The sequence below is a fragment of the Haliotis asinina genome, chromosome 2 (assembly GCF_037392515.1).
Source record: "Haliotis asinina isolate JCU_RB_2024 chromosome 2, JCU_Hal_asi_v2, whole genome shotgun sequence".
NCBI classification, from domain to species: Eukaryota; Metazoa; Mollusca; class Gastropoda; order Lepetellida; family Haliotidae; genus Haliotis; species Haliotis asinina.
The window spans coordinates 71,728,786-71,755,551 of NC_090281.1; the positions used below are offsets into that span (position 1 = coordinate 71,728,786).

At 40.0% G+C, this 26,766-nt stretch overlaps 1 protein-coding gene across 3 annotated transcripts in view; it reads left to right on the plus strand.

Moving 5' to 3' along the window:
* Window positions 1-4,252: 4,252 nt before the first annotated feature.
* The window catches only part of LOC137274251 (glycine receptor subunit alpha-1-like), a 69,706-nt gene continuing 47,192 nt past the window's right edge, over window positions 4,253-26,766 (plus strand). Inside the window, exon 1 of one of the 3 annotated variants that reach the window (XM_067807343.1) lies at window positions 4,253-4,461. In XM_067807343.1, the coding sequence (XP_067663444.1) occupies window positions 4,355-4,461 (107 nt within the window). In that variant the 5' untranslated portion in view covers window positions 4,253-4,354. Of the gene's footprint in view, window positions 4,462-20,391; window positions 21,249-26,766 lie in introns of those variants that run through there. The other 2 variants (XM_067807344.1, XM_067807342.1) reach the window with 2 other exon arrangements.

The window sequence follows — 26,766 nt, forward strand, 5'->3', positions numbered from 1 at the left end:
TGATTAGCGTGTAGAGTTCGTGTTGATTTTTTAACATTGCTTATCCCTGGAAACAACCTTTGGTCTGGTGAGATTAGAAGAAAACTTTAGTGCATTGTTTGGCATCACGTTTTGGGTCCAGTGCCACTCAGGTTCAGAGTTGCAAAATAAAGAACTCAGTACTGTACTTCGTTGATACTGTCTCAACTTGTAATTATCTTCATCACGCTTTGTTTTGTTTTTTTGTTGTTGTTTTTTAATCTTCGAACACCACCGCGATATTTCTGGAATATCGGTAACGCAGCGTAAAACCATACTCGTTCACCGTCTCTTATCACGATCATGGGTTTGCCAGCAGAGTACCCGTGCTCATTGGCGTCAATGACTTAACGTCGACAGATATACAGTGAAACTTACATGAAATGGATCACGAGAGTCGGGCACGACACCAGGTGCTCGCGGACTGGTAGACCAGTAGGACACCCGAAGCGCAATTACTGTTGATTGTTTGCTGCCTGGCGCCGTACAATAATGCACGTGGATATTTATATTGCAATTCGTTTGTTTAACGCCTCACTCAGCAGTATTGCAGCTGAATGACGGTGGTCTGTAAATAATGGAGACTGGACCAGATATCCTAGTGATCAACAGCATGTGCATCGATGTACTGAAATGGGATAAGGTGACATGTGTGACACATGGTTACATCAAGTATGGGTTGCTGAAGATCAGTTCTAACCCTGACCTGCTTGTGTGTTTGGGGTTGATAAGTACCCTTAGCTAAAATGTGCACAGAGGCCTTTTGATGGGCCTTGATCTACTCGGTGCACCTTTTTCATTTAGGATAATGACAATGTTTGCCACAATGCCTTGATACCTCGAATGGTTAATGGTATTTCAGAAACATACCAATGAATAGACAGTAGTCAATGGAAAAAAGAGAAAATGATAACTATCAAAGGAACATTTTATTCGGGTCAAGCCAACACAACAGATGCTTGGTTAAGTGAGTTTAGTTTCAGAACGCTCTTAGCAATAGTCCAGCAATATCACAGTGGGAGGGGCACCAGAACTCCCTAACTTTAACTGAGTATAACGTAATATGACTAAACGTACAGTCATATATTTCCTTGAGAAGGACTTGGGTACGTTTACGTGAGCGTTGATACAAGACACAGGGATCGGTTACACGGTATCATAATTTATGGCACAAATCCAGGAAGTAAAACTTTATAAATTAAAATGTTAGGGTCTGAAGAATTATAGAGAGAACATGGTAATTCCACTCAATGTTTATATTGCAGATGGAATAGATTGCTACAACACGCACGTTGTGATGTAAAGCAAGAATTAAGGGTTTGTCTGAAAGACTAATCACCCGAAGCTATTTAGCTTTTCTACTCCAAGGAACGGCCGTGCAAACATCCAGCTTTTTGTGTTCTATGCATATTACCTTCATCATCGCCCGTGTTCACTTCATGCGTAGTTTATGAAAGGATTAGTGTATTGCCAAAGAGGCGGACTGCCCCAACCAGTCTAGGTTATTAGTTGGTGTAGAATTCTGTACATTGAAATGACAGAATAAGCTGGCGTTAATGAATAAGTGGTTGTATGGTGTTGCAGCTGTATGAAAGGGATATTGTTGTTAGTCGTATTTGGACCAGACACATTAGAGTTTGATGTGATGAGGGTTGATCTACGCCGCCAGAACATGATGACATCGGCAAATGTACACATTGTCACCCACCGATATTAGAAATCTGCTCTCACATTAATAACAGTCTGACTTGTGATGAGTGCACTACATATGTCACTGTACATAGTTGCGTCCCTTGGGCATGCCAGAATCCTATGATAGTTGGTTCGATTTCTGGTTCGCCACTATTATATGTCAAGATTTGTCTGACCATACTCCTACTCGAGGGTAATGATGGAAGTCTGCCACCTGCATGGTTCATCATTGAGCTGCCAAGACGCCATTTAAAGGATTTTAATACAGTTAAAAGCATCGTTAAAACGAAAGTCAATTACTCACGCACTCGCAACGAAAGACGAGCGCTGCAGTAATAATTACATGTATTTCATTTTATTACCTTACAGAGTCTGTCGCATGAATCTCCCATACGTTTTAAAGGATAAGCGAAAGCATGGTAGCCAAGTGGTTGATGCGTTCGCTCGTCACGCCGATTAACCAGGTTCGATTTCCTACATGGGTACAATGTGTGAAGCCCATTTCTGGTGTCTCCTGTCGTGTTTTCGCTGGAATATTACTGGGAGCGGTGTCAACCTAAACTTAAAGGAAGAGTGAAGAGTGACTTCCCGTAAGAAACGGCTCACTGGTGATTTCAAACTAAATGAGTTATCAGTGAATGATTCAAGAGATAAACTTGAGATCTGAGTCACTATTGGGTTCCTTGTTATACTTATCTCACACGTCGGGATGTTATTGAAATATAGACAAAGCAGTCGTAAAACCATTCACTCATGACATATCAGCTGTGGCATGTGACCACTTTCATAGTCGCATCTCGATACCATCGGGGCGCCGATCCCAGTTTTCAATGTTTAAACCCTTTATTTAAGTTATTAAGGCGAGAGACGCATATATGGGGCAATGTTAACCTCCTCACGGCGAGTGACCTGCCCGCCTGGGAAATGCATATGAATGTGTACGGGAGGTGTGATAACTGACCAACGTGGATTGTGGATGTGACGAGCGAACGCTTTGACCACTAGGCTACTGCGCTTGCCCTAGTTTGTTCAATGTGTACGGAATTTTTTGAAAAAGCTTAATGAACTCCTGATGGCCCACAATAAGCTGAATGTTTACGGGAATTAAAAGCTGACGAACTCGAATCACGTGCGTGACGAGCGAACGTGTTATCGACAAGTTACTCCATTGCCAACATTTAGCTGAGTGTTTATGGGGAGTGAGACTTAACGAACTCAAATCTTCAGCGTGACAAGTGAACGCTTTAACCACTCAGCTACTCCGCCGCCCCCCGTTAGAGGAATGTGTAAGTGGAGTGAAAATTGATGAACTCGGATCTTGATCGTTGACGAGCGAACACTTTAACCAGTAGGCGTCTCCACCGTCTATTGACAGCTGAATATATGTACGCACAGTGCAAATTTAAACATTTTATAGTTATTTACTGAAACTAACGAATACGGTATGTGGATGCCAAATCTCAAGCAGAGAGCGGGTTCTAACACGACTAAGGGACGCTACTGTGTAAAACGATACGTGCGGTCAACGTTGCCTTCCGTACATGTTGAACATTATTAGAACGGATTCACTTACAATAATGGGGACTCCTGGAAAGAGCAATAAACTCCGAATATCGACCCGTACATGACGTTATGTATGTTTATAATGCGCATGTAACACTTTAAAGGTAGCCTGGTAACATCGCCTTACCAAAGCGCTTGTTTTCCCATGTTATTCCAGATTCCATATGTAATAAGTTGGCGGGCCAAACCGACTTCTGGGCAATCCCAGAAATTAGTGGCAGCATACTGAAGCGGTTGGCTGCTTAATTCACCATGATTAAAATCAAGGTTTACTGGTTCGGGTAATCCCCGATGTAAATTGGTTTCATATTAAAAAGGGCAAATTCTCCAAAGATCTCAGGAAACGTTTTTCTATGGGATTATTCTTACTGTGAATCGATGCGGACACTGTGACGGTTGTGGAGGCTTTCTCGGCAACCTCAGATCGGTCATACTTAGATAACCAACACACGACGAAAATTGATCCGACGACAGAAGAAAGTGCTTGCGCCAGCAGAAGTGTCGGGTACAAAGAGCGGCTATTGGAATTTAGTCCATTTCAAACACCAGTGCGAGAAAACTGAACAGGTTGTGAAAAACACAGATGAAGAGGCAACAGAACAGCGTTCCCTCATAATCAGCAGCATGAACAGGCTTCGATCACCGGTGAAATCGGAACCCAGTAATTAGCGCTGCGCCGTGGTAATCTACGCTTACCTTTGCCGTTGAAGGCGGAGCTAACGCACGCGCAGAGGGTGTAAGATTGACAGGTGGGCTAGGCAGACAGCTGTTCAGCATTGAGAGTTTGCTGTGTGCGGAAGGATAAGTTATCAGAGATACGGGTTACTTTGTGGAGGATATTCTTTCACCGTTATTCAGCCCGGGGCTTGATCTGGTTCATCAGTAACTCCACGTACTTCAAACCTTGTAGTGACACGCAAAGCAGAGCTCGTGGAGCTATTGTTTTCACCAAGCTTCTCACCCCATCTCTCTGATTATAAAATAAGATACAGTTCTTACAAGAAGAAATTATTCAAGTTTCAAAATTGTAAACTCAAACCTTCATTTAAGATAACAGGCTTCCGTCTGACCTCTCCTCACAATGAGGACACGTGTAGGGTCCACTGGCTGGATATTCTTGGATCTCCTTTTTGTGATTGTGGTCTGCAGCATTGACGTAGCTGGCTCCGTGGACAAAAACAAAAAGAGGTGAGTGGGAATGTTTGTGATGACAACCATATTTCAGGATGAAGGAATGGACACGTGCCGGGAACCTAGCAACGTGTGCTTATAGAACCTCATAACAGCTATTTATGTTAATGTCGAAGTTATATATATTTGCGAATTATTTTTCACAGGATTTACAATTTATATTGTGAAGTTAAATCTGAAGTTTCATCACTGAGATCCCATATGTCACGAGTGTTTCTATTTCAGTGTTAACGTTACTTGCCATTATGATAACCTTGTGATTAATATACCATCTCGTATGGGAGGTCAAAGGCGCCTGTACTATAGTACGTGGAAGAATACGGCAACCATCTACTTTGAATGTTCAAATGATAAGGAACATGTTACCACGTCTACCTTTATCCAAACACGTGGTTCATCTTATGCCAGAATGTCAATGTATATTCATAGATATTGATATCGATATTGATATTGATATTCAATGTATATTCATCCCTCCACTAAGGTGGCTTGTGTTAATTAAGCTGTGGCGTTTCCGTTTAATACAATGACAGTCATACAGTCGACATTGTTGACACATTTTTGAAATATATGAAAAGGAAATAAACTTTATTCTACCCCCCACCCCCACCCTCACCTTCATCACAATGGACACGGGATACTAACACGATAACACATCGATTGTGAGAATTAAAATGATCTGACCAGGTACATGAAACAATTAATGGGTCTCACATGTCAAACTCTTGGGGAAATCAATCCTGGTACATAGGTTCAATGAGCGCTTAAGCCACAAAGTAGCATTTGATCAAAATGCATTTATGAAAATCTCATTAAAACCACTTTAGGAGAAATAATCATCGCATTTTCCTCTTTGATATATATTTACAAAACGTCTTCAGTTATATGAACATCGTGTTAACTACATCAATATTATGGCACGTATTGTGTTCAACATGGTGTAGCATAGTAAACCAGATATACGCGCTAAGATGCTGTTTCTGTCATAACAACGTGCAGGTTATTGATTAAATTGTCCCCGTTTTTATCACTTAAGTGGATTTCCCATACAGAACTCGCTTCCTCCATGCTCAGTAAGTTAACTTAATGGCCATCCCCATAATCACGTTCTGCTAATTTTGATAACTCCTCATTATATGGGAAGTGTTCCTTTGAAGGTGACTCTAGTCACGGAAGCGGTTATGTTCCCCCGTGTAAAAATCTCCTGGCTTGGACAAGCTGTGTGTATTGCAGGCTATTATTATCTCTCCAATCACCGACTGTGTTTATGACAGTGTTGTTCAACATAAACCTGACCACATTCTGGCATGCCCGTGCCATCTTCCGAATGACTCTAACAAACCTCTAGTGCTTTGCAGATGTCGTTCCATGGTATAAATGTTTAAGTGATCCTTAAGAAAACATTGCTTTCTGACCCATGTGCCAGTGGAAGGGATAGCAAAGGTAAAACCATCTTCCCAAGATTAAGACCTAATGAGAACATTACTCACTGTAAGCCTTGGGCAAAGGTCTGGGCCAAACAGAAGCCATTCTCCATCATATCGGTCTGAGATAACGTCACGAGCAAATTGCCGTGTGTTATCTGAGGCAATCGGTGCAGTATAAGACACGTATATGGTTATGTATCAGTCTCATTGTCACACTTAAGTGCCAGTTGATACTGACATCGTTCGTGGCCTTCTACTTTGCATTTAGCAAGCAACATACTTCATCTTGTCATCAGCTATACCATTAACCATAAATAGGTCTCATTATTCTGGGCCTAGATTTCCAAGCTCTCTTAGCGCTAAGATAGTCGTAAGTGCCATACGTTAACATTAATACACAACTATCTTCGCGCTAAGAGAGCTTCTAAACTCTAGGCACTGGTCATCAACAAGATGGTTGTTGGTTTGAATTCTGGATTTCCCCCACTGTATATACGATTTACTACTCGGGAATTCATCAAATTATGAACGTCTTTGAACCCATTGGTTGTGTGTAAATGTTTCTACTCATCGTTGTGACAGATAATAAGACAGTGGGAGAATCAAATTTTGAATTAGATTACCCCCTGTCGAATCTAAAGACTGCTACATAGTTACCATGGTAGCCTTGGGCATCGAACCACAGTCTGTGGTGTTGTGAATCTCTTTAACCTCCAGACCAGCACATAGATACCTATGAATGATTTACGATATTTGGAGACATGAGAACACATGTAACTAAATAAGATCCCCAAAATGATCTATCACATCGACATCATTCATCGCAAGAGACTGTGGCATAAACTAACAACACATGTAGCGCAACAATATTGCCCTGAATGACAGAGCATGTTCCTATTTGAATCTTATTTGTAACTAATGCATGTATTGAATATTTCTTGTTTGCCATTGGAAAAACATTATTCATATTCAGCCACCTCGCTTGGCAGGAGGATAACCATGAAATAAAGTTTATTATTCTGGATTGTGTGGTTTTTTCGTCAGAAGGAGTTCATTTAATATATGCATCAAACAGATCCTCCATTCCCTCAGGGAATATATTCTGTAGATGATTTGAATGGCATGATAACCTAGAAGAAGTTGTATGTTATTGTGAGTGGCTTGCAAACCCTTGCAAAGAACCATGGCTTTAACAAAACGTTGAGTTATTTGTCTTCAAATCGTGGAATGTTGCAGAATGACTTCTGTGGCTTCCTTGTTCATCTTCAATTTAAACTGAATACGTACAATAATCACAACACACGTCCCGGTTGTCTCGTTATGCATATCAAATGATGAAATGATGTAGAAGCAGGTGCTTGCTGTGAAGTATGGAGAAATGCAAATTGCTAAAAAATACTGTCTTTTGCTGTCGGCCCTTTGAAACGGTTTTGCACGTTCTTGTCCTCAAACAGCCCTTAACAGAAAGTGAGATGAGTATGCTGCTCATAATTGTAGCGACGGTTGAGGATGTACACATAACGTGTTTCGGTTTTGATCTGGAGTGAAAACTATGGGAAAATAACAAAGGAATCAATTCGTTAAGGGAAAATTGCCATTTCATGAGACCTCACAGACATGAGTGCATTCACGCTCGTATAAACATCATATACAGCGGTAAGGTATGAGAGCAACATTCATGGAACCCCACACTTGCGAAGCCTCAGATATTTTTATGATGCCGTTGTGGATCACAACGTAGCCCTGTCGTTGTGACTGAAGATCAAACTCAAGTCGTCCAAGAACCTCATAAAAATTTATAGAAGAACCGAAGTAAAACATGCAATTTCGAATACAGACAGCTTCTTGTAAAGCGGCATTATTGTATGCATAAGACATTATACATATACAAGAATCGGGTCACATCAAGGCCGTTTGAGTTATGCGTGTTCAAACGTATTGCTATAAGAGATTTCTTAACACGTTGGCTGGTTGGTTGGTTGTTTAACGCTGCATTCAGCCACAGTCCAGCTATAATGCGGCGGTCTAAAATCGAATCTGGACAATATAATCCAGTGATCAACAGCATGAGGATAGATCTAAGCGACTGTGACGTGAGACAGCGTGCCCGACCACACGATTCCGTCAGTAGCCTCTGACGATAAAAACAGGTTGCCAAGACCAGTTCTAGCCCGATTTTTTTCTCGACCTGAGACGTGGGTGCGTAGTGAAGTATTAATGGTGTTTACACAAGAGGAAGGTACCACTCGATGTAGACAGGTTACGTTGTGTGTTGTGTTTTATGGAGCACATGCACGGCCATGGCCTACGAGTCAGCATAGAATTGCTCGAAATGCTCAGGTACTCGACAGTTAATAGCTATGCCATTTCGTGCCGGGAACGTTTTTGCAGTAACAGGATAGATAGCAGAGCTCCCAGGAGAGGACACAATGACAGTCTTAGATATCATTTACAAATACATGTGTATCTGTAAATGCTAACTTCATCAATATACATTGTGCAAATAATTACCTGAAGACATTATGATCTTCAACGTTTAAGCATTAAGTAAAAGGCAATGCTGTAATGCTTATGGGTATCCAATTAAGGTTTTCTTGGCTCATTATAAGAAAATTATCCACTCAAGTCTGACATTTGTGTACATCACAGGTGTATGATAGATTTTATAACCAAAATGAATTTGTATGTCAGCTATTTTACATGGTTCCCTGCCGTAAGAGTTGTCAATCCATCACTTAAGAAGATGACGATAAACATGACTAACACATTTCGTTATGGATTCCTTCTGTGTAAAAATGTAAGGAAAGTGGGTGCATTTTTCAAAGTCATGTGTAGATCAATATGTCTGTATTTTATCATTTCTCCATTTCTCTTTATGTTGGTACTTGTAGTCTGCATGTATGATCTATAAGTGATTCTGATTTAGGTCCGATTTAATTAGTGTACAAGTAATGATTCCAAGGTATCTGTGTTTTCTTATATCAAGGACATTGAATTCTGGTAATGGAGGGACATCAATACTTTACAAGTGCACAGTTCTAAGTTTTCATATTGTGGACGTGTAGTCAATGTACAGTAGTCTCGGAATCGGACAGAGGTTCTACAGGCGGTGCCACGTGGTTGCTCTGTTCCAGCTGTTGTCAGAACCATGTGCTTCTGACTAATTGGTGTTTCTGAAAGGCGGTGGAGAACAGAGTTAATCATGTCCACATCGATTAAGTCTCACATCTATGCTTCAAAACCATTTTTCAACGCTGAGATATTTTTGCATAAGTGCATGTCCGCGACCCAGTATTATTATGTCTTTCCGTGTGCTCTCATTGCAATGCATGTTCGATATTAATTTCATTGCGGTTTTGTCCATGATACATAATTCATATTCTATTTATCATCATTATTACAGCATTGTTCTGTGCACTTAGATCTGGTTCGTTTAGACCACTGCGTTGTGACCTGATCATATATTGAGATCTTTTGTCCCTGTAGCAATGCAGAGTTACAGAGCCGTGTCTATGTTGATTCATCTTTTCCTGGTTGAGAAATGAGAGTTCCCGTCATTAATTCCACTGGTTACAAATGGTTTGAATTACTGTTCGAAGTTGCAGTTTGTACATGTTGATAGTATAATAGCTCCCTTTGTCACCAGTAGTGAATATGGCTTTGGGTAGTTGTATTTTAGTTTGATTGATGATAGTTATTTATTGGTGATCAAGACTCAACGTGTAATGTTATTGCACAAAACAAGAAGGTACATGTCGCTGTCGATACAATCGAACAATAATGTCAAGTATTATGCTCTATAGTATAGCGGATATCGACACATGCATATGAAATGGAATGTAGCCGTTTCAGAACTACTTCGTTAGTTCGAGGCACAACGACAATTGCATCTGGGAGTTTCCATAGTACCAGTGAAGGTGGCCATTCATCAAAAATGAACAAACGGTTCTATTTCACACTATTGTTGCTGATTTCGCCTTGGAGATTTTGTTCAAATTGTTTTAATATTGTCAGAAATTTGTTTGTGTTTTATACAGTTCATGGATGTGTGAAACATATTAGGGTTATCGTTCCTTGTCAGAAATATACATCATCACAAGGGATACCGGTCAAGTCAAACCGAAATAGCACACAATGTTCTGTAGGATATGGTTTTAGTAGTGTATCAATCTTCAAACAAAATATTGATTATCAGAAAGCATTTCTATGTCTTGCTCAAATAGTCAGGGCAAGACTTCACCACAGAAAAGTACCTCTAGGTATTGCCTCTCATGTACTGTGCTCTATGTGGGAATTTGGTTTTCCCATCTCCTGTGCTTATTAGGTCGAGCAACAAACCGTAGTTATCGGCCTCATTGAGCTTTAAATCATCTTTTGAATGCGTCAAAATATCTCACTGGGAAAGATTCATTGCACAGTGCTAAACTACACCACCCACTAAATCTAGGATTAACTAATTACCCAAGCATCAGATTCCCACGCACACTGTCATCCCTGACAACCCAAATTTATTAATTTACCTAATCATTCATCGTTCCTTATTGCTATCCTCTTCCAAAACCACTCTTGTCTTGTCCTTTTTCATCAACATAAGTTCATCCATAAGGGATTAGAGGTATTCATTGCAACACTTTAGTCTTTACACTTGTCTGTGTTTTTGTTCTTACGTACATATAAGAATTCCTGAGTGACACATTTTGTCTCTACGCGTATTTGTACCATATTACCTCCACCTATCACATATAGGTCGCTCACACAAGAGCACTCCCTAGGTTTACCTTTATCATATGGGTTCGACCGTGATCTAGGTACTGATGTGGCTATGCATCATCGAAAAGTATCACCTGTTATGTTAGCTCCCACCTCTAACTCATCTAGTCCTAACTACAATGGGTAACATTGGTTTACGTGTTGTACCGTTGTAAGGTTAAGGGTAAGGTTTCAAGAAAAAGGCTTCCTTGATTTCAGCTGTGTCATCACGCATCTGTTCCTCCCAATCCTGGCCTCTCCTCAGTAGGTTCATCTTCATCATTAGCCGTATCTTCCCGAGGCAACAAGGTCTTCCACCTCACTAATCTTGTTGTAAGTGCCGGGGGAGTGGGAGGGATGAGGTAAGGTGGTTGAGGTGAAAGGTTACCAGGAACCGTATGGTGCACACCTTTCCACGCACCATACACTCAAGGCCAGGCCTTGTATAATGTTCCCAGTCTGTACTGCCAGGGTGATAACAATAGATGTACCTTTCCACGCACCATACACTCATGGCCCGTCCTTGCATAATGTCCCGGTTACATCTAGAATGTAATTAAGCAACACTTCAAATGGGTATAGGATTTATAATGTGGAGTTAATTCAAATACCATACGTATTTCGTCACCTAAGGTTTAAATAATATTTGCTTATGAAAGCTTAGATGAAATTCAATTGGCAAAGTGTTTCTCCACGTACTGCCTCATATATAAATATATTTTCATTTTACGTGAAAAGTACATTGGGGGGATCATCGAAATTCAGTGATTATACTTGTCTACCATCTTCGTGTGAAGGATAAGCATGGCTGTCTGTACCGACTGTAGCTGACACTGACACAGTTAGCACCAAAAGACGCCGATGGGAATGTCACTGATGAGGATACTATGAAGTGAATGTTCTGGGCACCCTTCAGACCGTAAAGTTAATTCCATACTCAAACATGTCACCTGACACTAGTCCGTAAACTGTCACCAAAAAAAAATATGCACAAAAAAGAAGAAGATGAAGATTACATCAGTCAGGAATAAATTGTTTTGTGTTTTTGTGACTTGTTCCTACTTTTCATGAATTGCTCATCCAGGAAAGTTTCTTTTCTCGAAGTAACAATCACCCGCCATTATTCACCAAGAAACAGCATTAAACTGTACTAACCTTATCTGATAGCATTATTATTGGATTCATCCGTAGCAGTCATCGTTATATATTTTCTCTCCGTTAAGTTGTTCTTCTTATACTAAAGAACACCATCTTGGACAGGCGTATGCAATTCAGATTATCCATATCCAACCGTCATCTACGAATGCTTTAGTTTGTTTTAGCGACTTGGTACTTCCCAACAGACAATATGTGATATGCGGGTCGTGTTTTTGTGTGCTGCATTGTTCCCTGGTACATGTACGTGTTTTTGTTCTTGACATATCATCAGTATACATCGCTTGTAGTTACACGCTGGGCTGAATCATCTGCCCAATGCTTCTCATCGTTGGGTGAGCATTCATAGCATACCATCAACGCGAGGTGTACACTCTCCTATGTAAAAAGAACACAAGAGCCAAATTGTTACATACATCCCAATTCCCAATTTGTGTTTGGTGTGTTTCCTATTGTGTGGGATGCTGATATCAGATGGTACATGCCTGCTAGTTATTCTGTAATGGCAATATACCGTCCACATGGTCTCCAGCAAACGGTAAGAATGCTCAACATGCCAGTCAGTGATGGCACAAATATGAATTAGCAATTCTTGCATCCTGTCGTACATTGCAGAAGATGATTTGTGAAGGTCCAATGGAGCGGTCTAGAGCTGCCCTTGTGCCTGATGTTATGTTGCTTGGTTGGTCCTTTAAGGTCGCACTCTGCGGTCCGTGAACAGTCGAGCCTGGATAAGTATTGTTATATTATACGGCGGGTACTCAGGACCCTAAATCTGACAATATAGGGACTGAGCCCAAATGACAAAATTCTGCCCCAAACAGAACCGATTGTTAAGGTGTTAAGCCAGGATTCTATTTGAATGAAAATAACAACACCGTAGATATATGGAATGTTTGCTATGAGCGGCGTTGTTTGTACGCACCATCCGAATGTATCATATCATTTGTTCAACACAGGCAAAGGCAAGGCAAGTATTTCAACCGTGTGCATACTAATGGATGTTCATGTGCTTTTGTGTTCGCGTAAACGAACGGTACTCTTATCATTAATAATTAAGATACCGACTCTAACCTTCACTGTAAAAAGTGAACATTTAATGTACACAGTTACTTAATGTCTTTATAATCCATCATTTTCCAATTTTGCATGTACCCAAACACATTTCAAATATCACTTAAACATCCAGGTTCGGACTCACCAAATAGTCACACACATCATTAAAACACGCTCGACAGAGACTAACCACAGATGGACAATGCATCACTCTGCCTAATACTGGAATCCCCAATTGGTACCACTAGGATGTTTGCACACTCTGTATTCGGTACAAGTTGTAGGAGCTAGAGTGCGTGATTTATTTCTATTACAAAGCAAGGAATGTGTGTCTAGCAACGCTTTATGCATCATGTCAATATAATGGCACACGGGTAATTAGTATTATTGTTGCGCGTGTACTGAAGTCACCATGGTCCCCTTGCGAGGGATGCGAAGACTAATGCGATTTTTGGAACAATTACTGTGAGTGTTAATCAATAGAGTTTGGGAATCAGCGTTTTTAATTTTAACTCTGAAATGTTTGGAAAAGCTAATCAGAGTTTGGTTTTTCGGAATCCAGGTTGATGGGATATTGGAAATCTAACATAATAATCAAATCAATCTGTTATTGGAAATTCAAAAGTATGCATAATTGTAGCCGTGAAAAAAGTTGTATGCATAAATGATTCCATGTGGCGAAGAAAGAGACCACACTAGACGCCGTTTGAAATGAACGTTCCAGTGTATGTAGTGGAAGTACCGTTTGGAATGATGACTACACATGTACAACTGCTAGGTGATGATGGATGTAGTTGAAGTACCGTTTGGAATGATGACTACATTTGTACATCTGTTAGGTGATGATGAATGTAGTTGAAGTACCGTTTGGAATGATGACTACACATGTACAACTGCTAGGTGATGATGGATGTAGTTGAAGTACCGTTTGGAATGATGACTACACATGTACAAGTGTTAGGTGATGGTGAATGTAGTTGAAGTACCGTTTGGAATGATGACTACACATGTACATCTGTTAGGTGATGATGAATGTAGTTGAAGCACCTTTTGGAATGATGACTACACTTGTGCATCTGCTAGGTGATGATGAATGTAGCTGAAGTACCGTTTGGAATGATGACTACACATGTACATCTGTTAGGTGATGATGAATGTAGTTGAAGCACCTTTTGGAATGATGACTACACTTGTACATCTGTTAGGTGATGATGAATGTAGTTGAAGTAAGGTTTGGAATGATGACTACACATGTACATCTGCTAGGTGATGATGAATGTAGTTGAAGTACCGTTTGGAATGATGACTACACATGTACATCTGTTAGGTGATGATGAATGTAGTTGAAGTAAGGTTTGGAATGATGACTACACATGTACAAGTGTTAGGTTATGATGAATGTAGGGATGGTGAGTAAGTATGGTTTTACGCCGCTTTTAGCAACAATCCTGGAATATCACGACGGGAACACCAGAAACGGACTTCACACGTTGTGGTCTTCAGCGTGACGAGCGCACATATTAACCATTAGGCTTCCCTACTGCTCCAGGGACTGGGTGAATGTGTGAGGAAAAATGGAAAGGGGTGGGAGCGGGTGAAAAAGGGACGAGATTACGTAACCAGTTTAACAATTTAACGTTTTTCAGCCAAACGGTTTTATGTAGTAGAAGATAAATCACTCCAAATTAATTCCACATTACATAAGGAAATGAATACATGCTTTAAGGACGTGTCATTAGCATTACAATAAAAACGCCTGCTAGACGCACCATCATTTCCCTGTTACTCGTATCACATATTTTCCCTCTGAAGCCAAACGTGTAGCTCTCATAATATACTCGTAACACATACACAGCACAACGTTTAACAATGAATCTGCGAGTAGATAAACATATTGTTTTGTTGTAGTCAATATATCCCAGTGTAGTTAAACATTCATGAATCAACAAAATGAAAGAACGTCTTTCCAAGCCCAACATAAACAATCCTTTGCATGTGTTAAAAGCTCTTACCCTTGTTATGTCTTGCGACTCATTAATTGTTTAGGGGAATTTCCTTTGCAATGCATCACCCTGCTCCCAATAATGTTCCCTTAAGAGAAGCTTCTTCTCTTTACTCATGACTTGTTTTACTGAAGTATTACATGTAAAACGCATGCTACAATGGTCCGCCTATAGTTTGAACACGTTGCTGTAGATGCGAATGTATTTTCCACAATGGTGTGTTTTCCACGTGCTTGTTTGCCTTTGCATTCATCCATTACTGGTGACACCGATACGGCAGGATACGGTACCCTATCGCAAACAATATGTGCCAAGAACAGAAACATACTTATGTCTTTGTTGTGAAATGAACCCAGTTTACAGATTTTGCATAATTATTGTATTCTATTTATACAGAATGGATCTTCCGTAACCCAAACTTACCGTAAGATGCAACTAACTGGATAGGGCTGATCTGGTTCATACATGTCACATATGCTCATGCTGTTGATCACTGTATTGTCTGCTCCCGACTCGATTATTTACAAACCTCCGCCATATACCCGGAATGCTGCTCAGTGTGGCGTAAAGATAGACTCGCTCGTTATGATATTTGCCCGTTTGTTAGTTTCACATAATTATTTCTCTCCCTAATCAAGTCTAGGTAGTTAAAATGAAATTTCAAAACACCAAGGATAGGCTGTGACTCACGCATGTTTAAGAAGCGAAGTCAAGGACTTTAGACAAGATCGTAAGCCTGCCTCTGAAATTATCGGTGAAAACAACCTGGTGCAGATGTGTAAAGCTGAGCTGTTGGCTTACATATCGCAATCTTGCCAGATAACAGCTTAGCGTCATTCTATGGGAGGAAGTGTAGGCGTTCATGATTAAGACACATGATTATCGTGCTTCTAATCTGTTGATATCAAACAGAGATATGGACACTGTATCAGATAGCATGTGACTGATGCACCGTCGACAATCTATACCGGTTGGTGTAGATCTCTTGATTTTTTCGAAGGTTTTACAAGAATCATCCTTTTGATAATGTATATCTTTTGATGAGAAATATACGACTTCTCTGATGGGGTTTTACATACAAATCCGTTTCCCATTGTCAGGTCTGTCAGGTAACATTACAAGAAGACACAATACTTAGTGAGTGAATATCAATATGGTTTTTTAATAACCTTAATTATGCATAACAGCGAAAACACTCTTTCCCTAATCATAAGAAGCCTGTGTTTGCATGTTTGTTCTTTAACGTCGTTCTGATCCCGTTATATGAGGATGGTCTTGAAACAATGAAGCCTAGATCATAAAATCCATTGATTGAAATGATGAGCATTGATCTTCAAATATGTTCATGAATTAGACTGTCTATTTTAAAATCTCATGGTCCGCATGAATATGCTGCACTTACTTGAAGAATATAATGACATCAAGTGTTCGTGCGTCGTATCGAAACTATTTGTAGGTCACATTTATTAAGGGTCAGTGGGTAGTCTTGTGGTTAAAGTGGTCGTTCGTCAGGCTGAAGACCCTGGTTCGAATCCCCAAATGGATACAATGTATGAAACCCATTTCTGGTGTCCTCCGCCGTAAATATGCTAAAAGCAGCGCAAATCTGCACTCACTCAGTCACTACTGTCAGCAAAATGTTTAGGACTGATGCTCTCTGAACTATGTCTGAGGTAAAGGAACAGCGTGTTTATCATGGCAATATAGGTCTGTTAACGCTTCATGTTCACAGGGATACTGCTTTGCCAGGCACCAAACAAACACAAAATGGTGTGGGTGGTGGGGAATATAGTTTTCGCCTCGTTTTCTTGATATTTATGTTGAAAACAAACACAAGCTAACATAATTGAAAAGCTGAAAACAAAATTCGTATGTTGTGGACTCGATCGGATCCTCACGCAACCAAGGGACGTAATTCTTCACCGCGGCTTGACGCATATGAAGTATTTTTATTACATAATCAAGGCAAGCTTGGTTGACGATGGAAATGTACGTGAAATGTTAAGTTTGGAGCGCAGACGAGTTATGTTAAGTGGCAGTACGTTAACAGCATTTGTCTGAAGCCATGGTCAAACATATTGGGTTATCTGACATATGGATCATGGATACAATATACGCATTCTTCCCAACATACTACATATCTCATCCTGACAGAAGGCATTCCTTTTCCCATGCCGGAATCTAAAAAGAAGAATGAGCAACAATGCTGTGTTCATTCAAAAGTGTTCTGAATTTCCTGATAAATAAAACAAAATTAGTGCTCTCAGTTTAGGTTATTTCTGAAAATGCAGACCGCGCCCAGATAAAACGACCGACCCTTCAGTTAATACATCTACAATCGACACTTGCTATATACACAGGACAATCTAAACAAGAGTTTTGGATGCTCAGCAAGTTCTTGCTGCCGGTCCGAGTTCATTTTGACGAGATATAAGAGAGATCTCAACACTGCAAAGTGGGCTAACAAACTGCACATACACGCCCGCTAAGATAACACCAGAAGCAGTCGTTATGATAACAGTGTTATAGATGAAACATCAACGATCAATGCTATTAGGACTAATGAGAAACCACAAGCGTGCATTAACTGAAATCGTTGATTGTACTTAAGCCTTTAACAAAATATTTCGACGGGACATAAGGACCCCGTGAGCTAGAATTGCAGAAGAACAGTTCCAGAAATTCACCAAATCAGATAGCAATGTTTTCCTTCAAACTTGAGCCTATTCATCTCTACTGTACAGTCAATACTGTGAAATAATACGAAAACACTGGAAGTACCAGCAATGTTTTTTCAACTTTTTATGGAAGGAAATTGGTTCGTTATTGAATCTTTGTAACCAAGTTCAGTCGAAAAGGAAAATAAGGAATGGTCCAGAAAGCTTCTAGATAATCAGGTATACGAAAACAAATATATTGGCTTGATTGTGGTCAGAGCAGGACATTTGAAATGCAATAGCCCTTAATTTCTGATAACATTTTGTTCTTCTTATTTTATTTTGTGTTTGTAGTTTATCACAGCGGATAGACAGCTCGTGTGCACACAAACCAGCAATAGGTATAAGAGCAACAACGCAATCATTTGTAATTCGATGACACCCGATCAACCAAGCTATCAAATTTTAGAGGTTTTGTTCTGCGCGGGTACTATCTTAAATGGCCTTATTTCTAATAATACTTTGCCAATCTAATACGACACATAATCTCATGTTTTACATTTCACATAAAATATGCTTGAACCAGATCGTAAGTCTCTAATATAAAGAATGGACAGCTCTAACAGTCAGGTTGGATTCTTTGTGTCTACTGTTTACTGTCACGTTCAGCAACATTCCAGCCATATGACGAAAGCTTTCAATTAAGCTGGTCTCAATAAGACATTGTTTAGCTAGTTAACCAGACATCCGATCCCCCTCGCTATCCCTTTCGACCAAAGTATTCTTCTGGGGATATCACCACATGTATCCAGTGGTGCTGAACATAAAGCTGATAGTTTGCTGATGTCACACGACCTGTATCATCGGTCAACGCACAATACAAATCGATTCAAGTTTTGCTGATCATATGTACAGAACATTTCATGACAGTTAATGTAACTGCAAATGAATTACGCCAAAGAGTATTTTCAAACGTTTGGTAATTACTAGAATTAGTTTTCTGAAATTTGAAGGTGAGCCACACGGCCTAGGGGGTCTGTAGTTGAAAGGTTAGTATCAGCTTTCAGTATTTTATACATTTGCTGACTGACATTAGTCGGTACTGGGCGGAAATACAGTCTCAAAATAGCCTTTACGATGTCTGAGGAATATAACTTTTCTCCCACAGACCATCTGTCTGTATCTTTTGCCAATGGAAGTTTGTTATTCAAAGAGAACGTACAGCAATAGCCCACAAAATATATTTTTGTTGTTATTTCGTAATGGGGATCTGTTTTTTGTGTTTTTAAGAATAACAAAAACTTGTTTATCTGCATCATTTTTTAAAAAAAGGGTTACCATAACGTCCGTCTAGTTGGGCAGATGTTGTCATCGTATCAGTCATCCATGTACTTAAACATTCTGAACTTATTTCACCTTAAAAGAACCGGTCACACCGCTCCATGGATAAGATAAGATAAGATAAGATACTATAAGCTACTGAACTAGCGTTATAGAGCATCTGCCCGCCGAAGATTGGTGAAACGATTCACTTCTCGCGTCATACCTAGCGACATTAAAAGATGGTACTTGTTGTTATTCTGCCTGACGCTCGATGTTGAGGCTGTGGATGACAATCACCGCCCCCATCATTATCATCATCATCATCATCATTTTATGTGCAATTGGCATTTGTATGTTACTTTAATTTGTAATGAATTGGTTACGTGATAGAAATGACGTTTTGGAATATGCAGCACAGATATTGTCATGACAACTGTCATCATATCTAACCTGACTAATGACTATATCAGTACATGTTTTTACTGATTGTTTCCGGAAATGTAATGAACTTTTCTAGATATCAACGACTTAATGAAGGTATTAGATGAATTAATTTCCCGTCAATGCACATGGGATGTTTCTTGAATGGTACCACTTAGCATTTTAGTAGAGAACAGAATAATCATTGACAAATCTGTTTTACAAAATCGCAGTTCGTACATTAATGTTTGTAAAAGTAATAAAAACGTTTGCAAGTTGTGCAAGTACTTCATAGCCCAATCATTCATTTTAATCCTACACAGCGGTTGAGGTCAACAAGACCCCACTGAACTATTCTAAACGTCTTGCGTTAAACATTTGTAGGTCAGTTCCAAATTTGACACATCAGTGACAAATTGTATGTCCAATGCATTTCATTGGATTCATTCGCAATACAGGTTTTCCAGTAGTTTCGCCTGATTCTTTCAAGTGGACGGTTGTTGATTTCTGTGTGTCCTTGGGTTTCTGACGTTGTGCATGTTCTTCGCGAACATCTCCCAGTGTCACACCTAAACATGATATAGTGGAAATGGCTAAAGTGGGTCTGCAATCAGCAGAGATTCTTAGGAATATGGAAATGGTTTTGTCACTTTTATATTATTCGGGCTAATGAAATACACAAATATAATACACACGTGTGGGGAGGTCCACTAACGGATTCTCAATTGATTATACGATCCAAGGATTCAAAGAGTCAGGAATCATTTCTATAAAGGCGCACGTGATCACATGTTACAATAGGTTACGAAAGAAGTCGTGCTGAGAAATTATTTCCTTTGAGATCACGAGTCAATGCAACGGGAATGTTTGTGGGCGCCTATTACATTCACGACGGACAATTATTGACAGTAATTTATTGCATAAATCGATTGAATTGGTGGCAAATTCGTGAAGCTAACACGAGGGATATCCGTTCTGGTCTAACATAACACAGATCTGCAGAGGATAACGACGGTTTAAAAACATCAGTTCTTATGAGTCTGGTTACATCGAAAACTCACTGAATGCAGACAAGTTACCTCCGGTGCCCTGCTTATCTCATGCTGTGGTAGCGTTGCACTCGTGCGAACAGGTGCTAACTACCACGCAGTTGGTCAGACACGAAGTGGGTGTGACCCTTCCTTGTGCTTCTTACATGGTGATAGCCAATGAAACAGCCTAATGTTTAAGCTAAACAACGTACAGGGTATACATGGACAAGCCATGTTACCTGATTGAATCATTCAGTATACTTTATCGGCACTGCAAGACGATTGGAAATTTGATGAAGCGAAAGAGGTAATTGCACTGATCGTGCCTCCAGATGCGATATCTTAGGAACTCTGCCTTAAGGGATTCTCTGTTACTATGAAGCTGCAGTAACGCTCTGACTTCCTTATCCCCAGCACAGATGCTGCGATGATCACACCTGCCAACAAGAGGGTGCTTTTCTCACATGCACAATAAATGAATGGGCTTGAGAAGATGCGATTCCGTGGTTAAGATATCATCAATCAGCTTTGCGGTTACTCCAGAGGCTTGTGTTTGAGTATAGGTTTACGCTCCCGCTTGCTGCGCCAGAACATGTTCAGGCAACAGCGACGGAAAGTTCTGCAGATGCCTGTGTCTCGATTGTGATGCTGTCAGGCCCTGATGGTAAACTGTCAGTACAAGATTGGCCTTTGCCTGCTTCTCGTAACCATTCACATACAGTGTTCCAGCCGTACCTCAATTCTCGATGCTCCCTCGCTTCAAGAGTCACAAATCTTGAAAGAGGTGCAGATCTCAAGACTGGACGAAGCGACAGATTCACTATAGAGTGCTAAATGAGCTATGATCTGTACTTAAGGAGAAATTACATCAGCAAGGATGGAGATGTACAGATTCGTGACTTACTTGTTAATGAGTTCAATGGTAATCCACGGCGCTGTATCTGTGGAGAAGAGCGTAAAAAGGTAAGCGACATCAATGATGAAACTTATTTTTTATTGCTTCCCACGCACATGCATCTCCTTTTCTGTTCTCGTTGCTTTTGAGATGAAAACGGCTTTGGACACTTTTCCAGTACCTTTGTCTGAATCATGACGTTGATGACTTCTTTGGCATTTTATACAATAATGTAATCGTACATTCTAGGGCTATACATTAAACTGTGATTAGGTTACTAATTCCAGTATACACTTGGATTTTCAGGTCTAAACAATCGGTGAATGGCCAGTTATATGCATATGTTACACATAATCCGAAATGGCTGGCTGTGAGTAATGCTCGGTGATTTACAGTTTGCTGCTTATCTCCAACCATTTAAGAATTTTGTTTGTCAGACTAGAAGATCCATCAAATAATGATAACATAAATCTGTGTATACCCAACAGACAGTGTGATATACCCTTTCTGTAGTTTCCAATTAGCCCTTGAGCTCAAGCCAGGGTGTATGCAAGATACTGACACATCTGAGTAGTTAGACTGCTGCTGACTAGCGGCTTTCACGTCAAGATGCTGAACCAAGTGAAATTCCTCGTACAATCTCCGTTCTTCACAGTTATCCATATCAATAAGCCATATCAATAAGTACTGACAATGTCACTTCAGCACAATGAACTAACACGGAGATGTATTGGTGGGAACCGGCGTACCATTTCATGTTCAAACGCTTTCATTCAAACCATTGAAAATGCTGGATCCAGAACCCTGATGACGTGGGATCTTCATAACCTTCAGTTTATGAGGACTATGTAGATGAATTAAAACGACAAACAGTTCCGATGTATCATAACGGTTGTGAAACAGGGAATGACGAAGCTTCTTTGAGTGGCATTTTAGAAGCTGGGAAGCGCAATAGAGAACAAACTTTTGGGACAATAACTTCTTTTTTTTTCGTGAGAGCAACGTTTCTATACCGATTCTTGTACCGTTGTCAACCATTTATGCTTTTCAAAGGCAAAGGGGTCTGAATCGAAACGTTGCCCTCAGAAAGAAAAGTAGCTGCTATCCATAACGTTTGTTGTATAGACCTTATTTCACATTTACTTTAGTGTTTTAGCATTCACAACGGATGTTATATTCGGGGCAAGGTCTGTATAAAGGTGCAGAGAGGAATATAAATGAGAACGTTTATAATGAACGCGCTTATAACGAACTGACGGATATAACCAACTGTTTCTTTTGGTCCAGGCCACTAGGTGTATATTATTGATTGCTGATCCCTTTAAATTTGTTATAATCGTATAGGCCTGTAAAAGGAAGTACAACGGCCTCGTTGTAAAACATGCTGCGAGGCGGAAGTGTAATTAAGTTGGAAGTCCCATTCACGATTATTGCACTTATGTAGCGCACACATGCACGTGTACATTGATGCTTGTACAAGCCCCGGTTGATGTTTCGTTTCTTAATGTTTGCTCACTGGCATACCAGGCCGTATTTAAAAGTGGATACCCAAATCCGTATTCAGAGCATTTTGACTGGAGCCCTTGGATGTGGAGCTCCAGGCAGAGTTGCAACAAGTTTGGTCTTTTGAGGTCTTTCAGTGGGACAATGGCATGGCGTAATATTAGTGACATCGTTCCATTTCTGGCGTCTCTCACCATGCTATTCCTTAATATTGCTAAAAGTGTCGTAAACTAGACTCACTCACTCTCTTTCAGTATGGATCGAACCACCAAGCCATTCTTTCTTGATGGACGGTTAATCCACTTGACCAACGAGGTCGGCTTAGGCTACACAATGCTTTGTAACTATTGTTCGTACTGTCAGGTTATCTTTTTCAGATGTCATATCAAACTGACATTCAGATCCACAATACTCAGGATAATATTACTCTGTTACGTAACTGTACAATTATGCTGTATGTGTAACCGAGTGGGAATGTCAAATTTACCTAAGGAGAATAAGGAGGCAACCACACATCTGTCCGTCTGGTAATTCAGGTCTCCCGAGTACAAACCCTTTATTTAACTGAACCTACGGTAATAGCAGAGTACGTTTCATATGAAATATTTGCTGGGCCTTCGTTTCCATCACACATGTACTAAAATAGCCCATTAAGACCCTAAGTCAATACATATCTGTGTTAAGTCTTTTCGTTCCCTCGAATACCTTTAGCCATCTCTACATAAAACAGATGGAGTAATAATGAATATTTGCACTCCCAACCCAATGGTTTTTTACAGCAATCCACTAACCGCATTTGGGATCAAAATTGCAATTATACCTGAAAATCAATAGCCAAGAACGTCCATGTGATTGTAATCCCCTGCATTACAAGAAAATACCGAGCTGACTTTGTGGATAAAAGTATTTATCCATCATTTACATCTGGCACACGCACGCAATCCTAGATTCCACCAGTACGTAAATTTGGTCATCATTATTTTTGCTGATCCTTTCGGAAAGAATTAGCAATGAACACCGTTCATTCTTAAAGCAAACGTTATGAATGCAGTTCTTTGTTTCATTGATTACCTTATTTATTAAAGAGATGCATGGATTTAATCTGGAAATCAATTATGCTGCTCGCCTGTTTCCGTAGTTCCTGAAATAGTGAGATTCTGTTTCATTTCTAATTATATCTGTAATAGCGTCATTACCACAGTAGAGCTTAGATGGAGACAATCCTGTCTGGAAAATTGACCATTTCAATATCGCTGCGGATGATATAACTACTACCATTGTTGAACTGGGACACCAAGTCTGTGATGTGTCGATATAAATCACAAACTCGTGTTGATAAACATACGTATGATATGCGTCAGTATACAAGTAATACAATCATGTTCACGTAATGTAATCTTAAACAACATGCATCAAATTATCAGGAGGAATGTTTACGACTTAAATGTTGAAAATGTGCATTTGGGATACAAATTAAGAAACACCTTTGTCGTTTTCAAAAATCATTGCTTACTTTCGGAAGGATATAATTACAGTACAAAAAAACCAAACATTTTCTTTAATGCTTCTCCCAACCGAGCAAGTACCAAGTCGTTCAGTCAACTTTATAATGTATTTCTTGGCTTAGGCTTAACCCATCTTTAAGTGATACAGACTCGCTGAGTACATAACCCTAACATATGGTTAAATTAAAATGCATTTTCCAGGCGTACATTTGCTATTTTCGTCGTTTAAAAAAAGAAAAAGATAAACGACCTTTTAACTACTGGTCTGTGGGATGAATGTGCGCTATCTTCATGGAGCTGTCTTCTCGTTGGTGTCTATCATCTAGTGAGGGGGTTATCAGCCCTCCTGTGTTCTTCTCGCGTTAAGGAGGGTCGTTTAAATGACAATCGAGATGATAAGAACATGTTTGCCAGAACACGGATGCTGACGTTTCTCTGATGACTATTGATACTTTGCACATTCCAAGCCAAGCGTCCCGTGGTCTTCATATTGGCAACAGATGGGTCAGAAATACACGCTTGGTTTGAGAATTCCATACAACATACGCTCTGTTAAATTTTGTATTGCACGAAGACAGGAAAGATCAGATTTGTCAGAAATGTGATCAGGCATAAATCCGCTCAAGCTTTTCTATTTTGGTTGGTAGAACGCATTTTAAAATATTGCCCTTCTCGTTTGCCACTTAGCTACTGTGCAGGGTCACCGATGGCGCCTCGTTGCTGTATCTCCTATCGGTTCTGTGTGGTTTCGTATAAAGTGCCAACACTTAAATATCTATACTTCTAGGGCCATAATCGTAGTATTTTTATCCACCTTGTGAGACAAGAGTTCCAGCGACGGAGGTCTATCCATAGTAGACAGCTCTCTGTAAACTGTTTACCAGTACACCTTACATAAATAGAGATCCGGTATTAACATTTAACACTAACTTTTTTCAGACACGTCCACGTGGAGTCTCGTGATCTTTTACGCTTTAAATGGTTGCGTCTCTTTCACTTGTCAGACTAAGCAGATCGCGTTTTCGAACTTCATCAGATTTTCTCAAAACCTAATGTGTTCTCCAAATGGTAACCTTCTACGGCCTGGGTTTCGTCACATTTGGTTTTGACATACTCAAATACTGTTCAGTACGATTGACTCACATATTTATAATAACATCAATGTAATATCATATATACAAACCAAACTATACATTCAAAACATCTGAAAATGATAAATGGGTTAAATCAAGTTTCCAACCGAGAATGTTCCGTTTATCAAGAAAGCAAAAAGCCTCTTGACTCTTGTTGAGAAGTTGCTCGGTTTTGGGAAGGGTTTTGACGTTTTTATTCTCAAAGACTTAAAGCTCAGCTTAAATTTTCAGCAAACACACATGATACATGATTACGAACGTAAAGTCAGATCCAGATGGACCCACTGTGCATATCTGACGCATATCAGCATACGGACATCAAAACAGCACACGGCTGTCGACAGCAAAAGACATATCAGTGGCCCGCTGAAGTAGATTCCTCTATCAGCTGTTGATCCCTGTGGCTTCATTTGTACAGATATGAACATGTGTTTTTCCCTATCGGGCAACAGCGTATTACAATATGACGACTTTCGTCTGAGCTACTAATCTTAGTTTTGTCTTCAACACAGAAGGTATGTCCATTCCGTCGGTACCATCCAGGCGTTCGCTTTCTTGACTGTTTTACGTTTACGTACATATTGGAATGATTTAAAGAAATCGTAGGGCGGGAAACAATGGTTTATTGCAGTCTACGTACTGTGTGTATGCTTTGAGATGATTCAGACAGACATAGTTACAGTAATGAGAACATTGTAAAATCAACTGTTTGTGCCGCTGCAGTTGGATTGCGTTTAAAGAGATGTTAAATGCCATTGGATCCAGACTTCGCAAACTCACCTAAGAACAACGTGTTATTCGGCTTAGAGATGTGGATTCGTTAATGAAATGATAAGACTGACAGTCTTTACTGTAGGTCCGAATGGTACGTATTAATGACTTTTATCATAGCCATCAGATGTTACGTATAAGTGATGCTTTACTGCACACTGTTTACTCTAAAGCCATGTGAAATAGTTTTATTATATAGAAAACATAACATTCCTCAACAAAGCTAAGTCTAGACTCAGTGCCAGAAATATAATGATGGCTTTTATCTCAAGTCAGTGAGCATAATGCCATACATTATTCCGCACCCACGAACCAGAATCCACTATTTTTGTATTCAGCTTACTCATCCGACTAACTTTTACCACAGTATACATTCAGACGCATCACTGGAGACGTCTACCAGCTACATGGGGTTCAGATGAACAGCTTGCAACAGCTAAATATGAAACATCAATGCAGAGAATAACCAGGCTCGATTATCCGGCCAAATGTTTCCACTGGGCGTACAGGGCAGTACAGGGGGCAGTACAGCGGTGGCAATTATACGAATGGATAACTGAAAAATAGTGGTGTCCTGCCCTGTCGTGGTCTAATTCAGGAGACACAGACAGATAATGATTCTTTTAAAGCACTGGTTGTCAGGCGATTGTGTATTGAATCGTGTGCTGGGACAA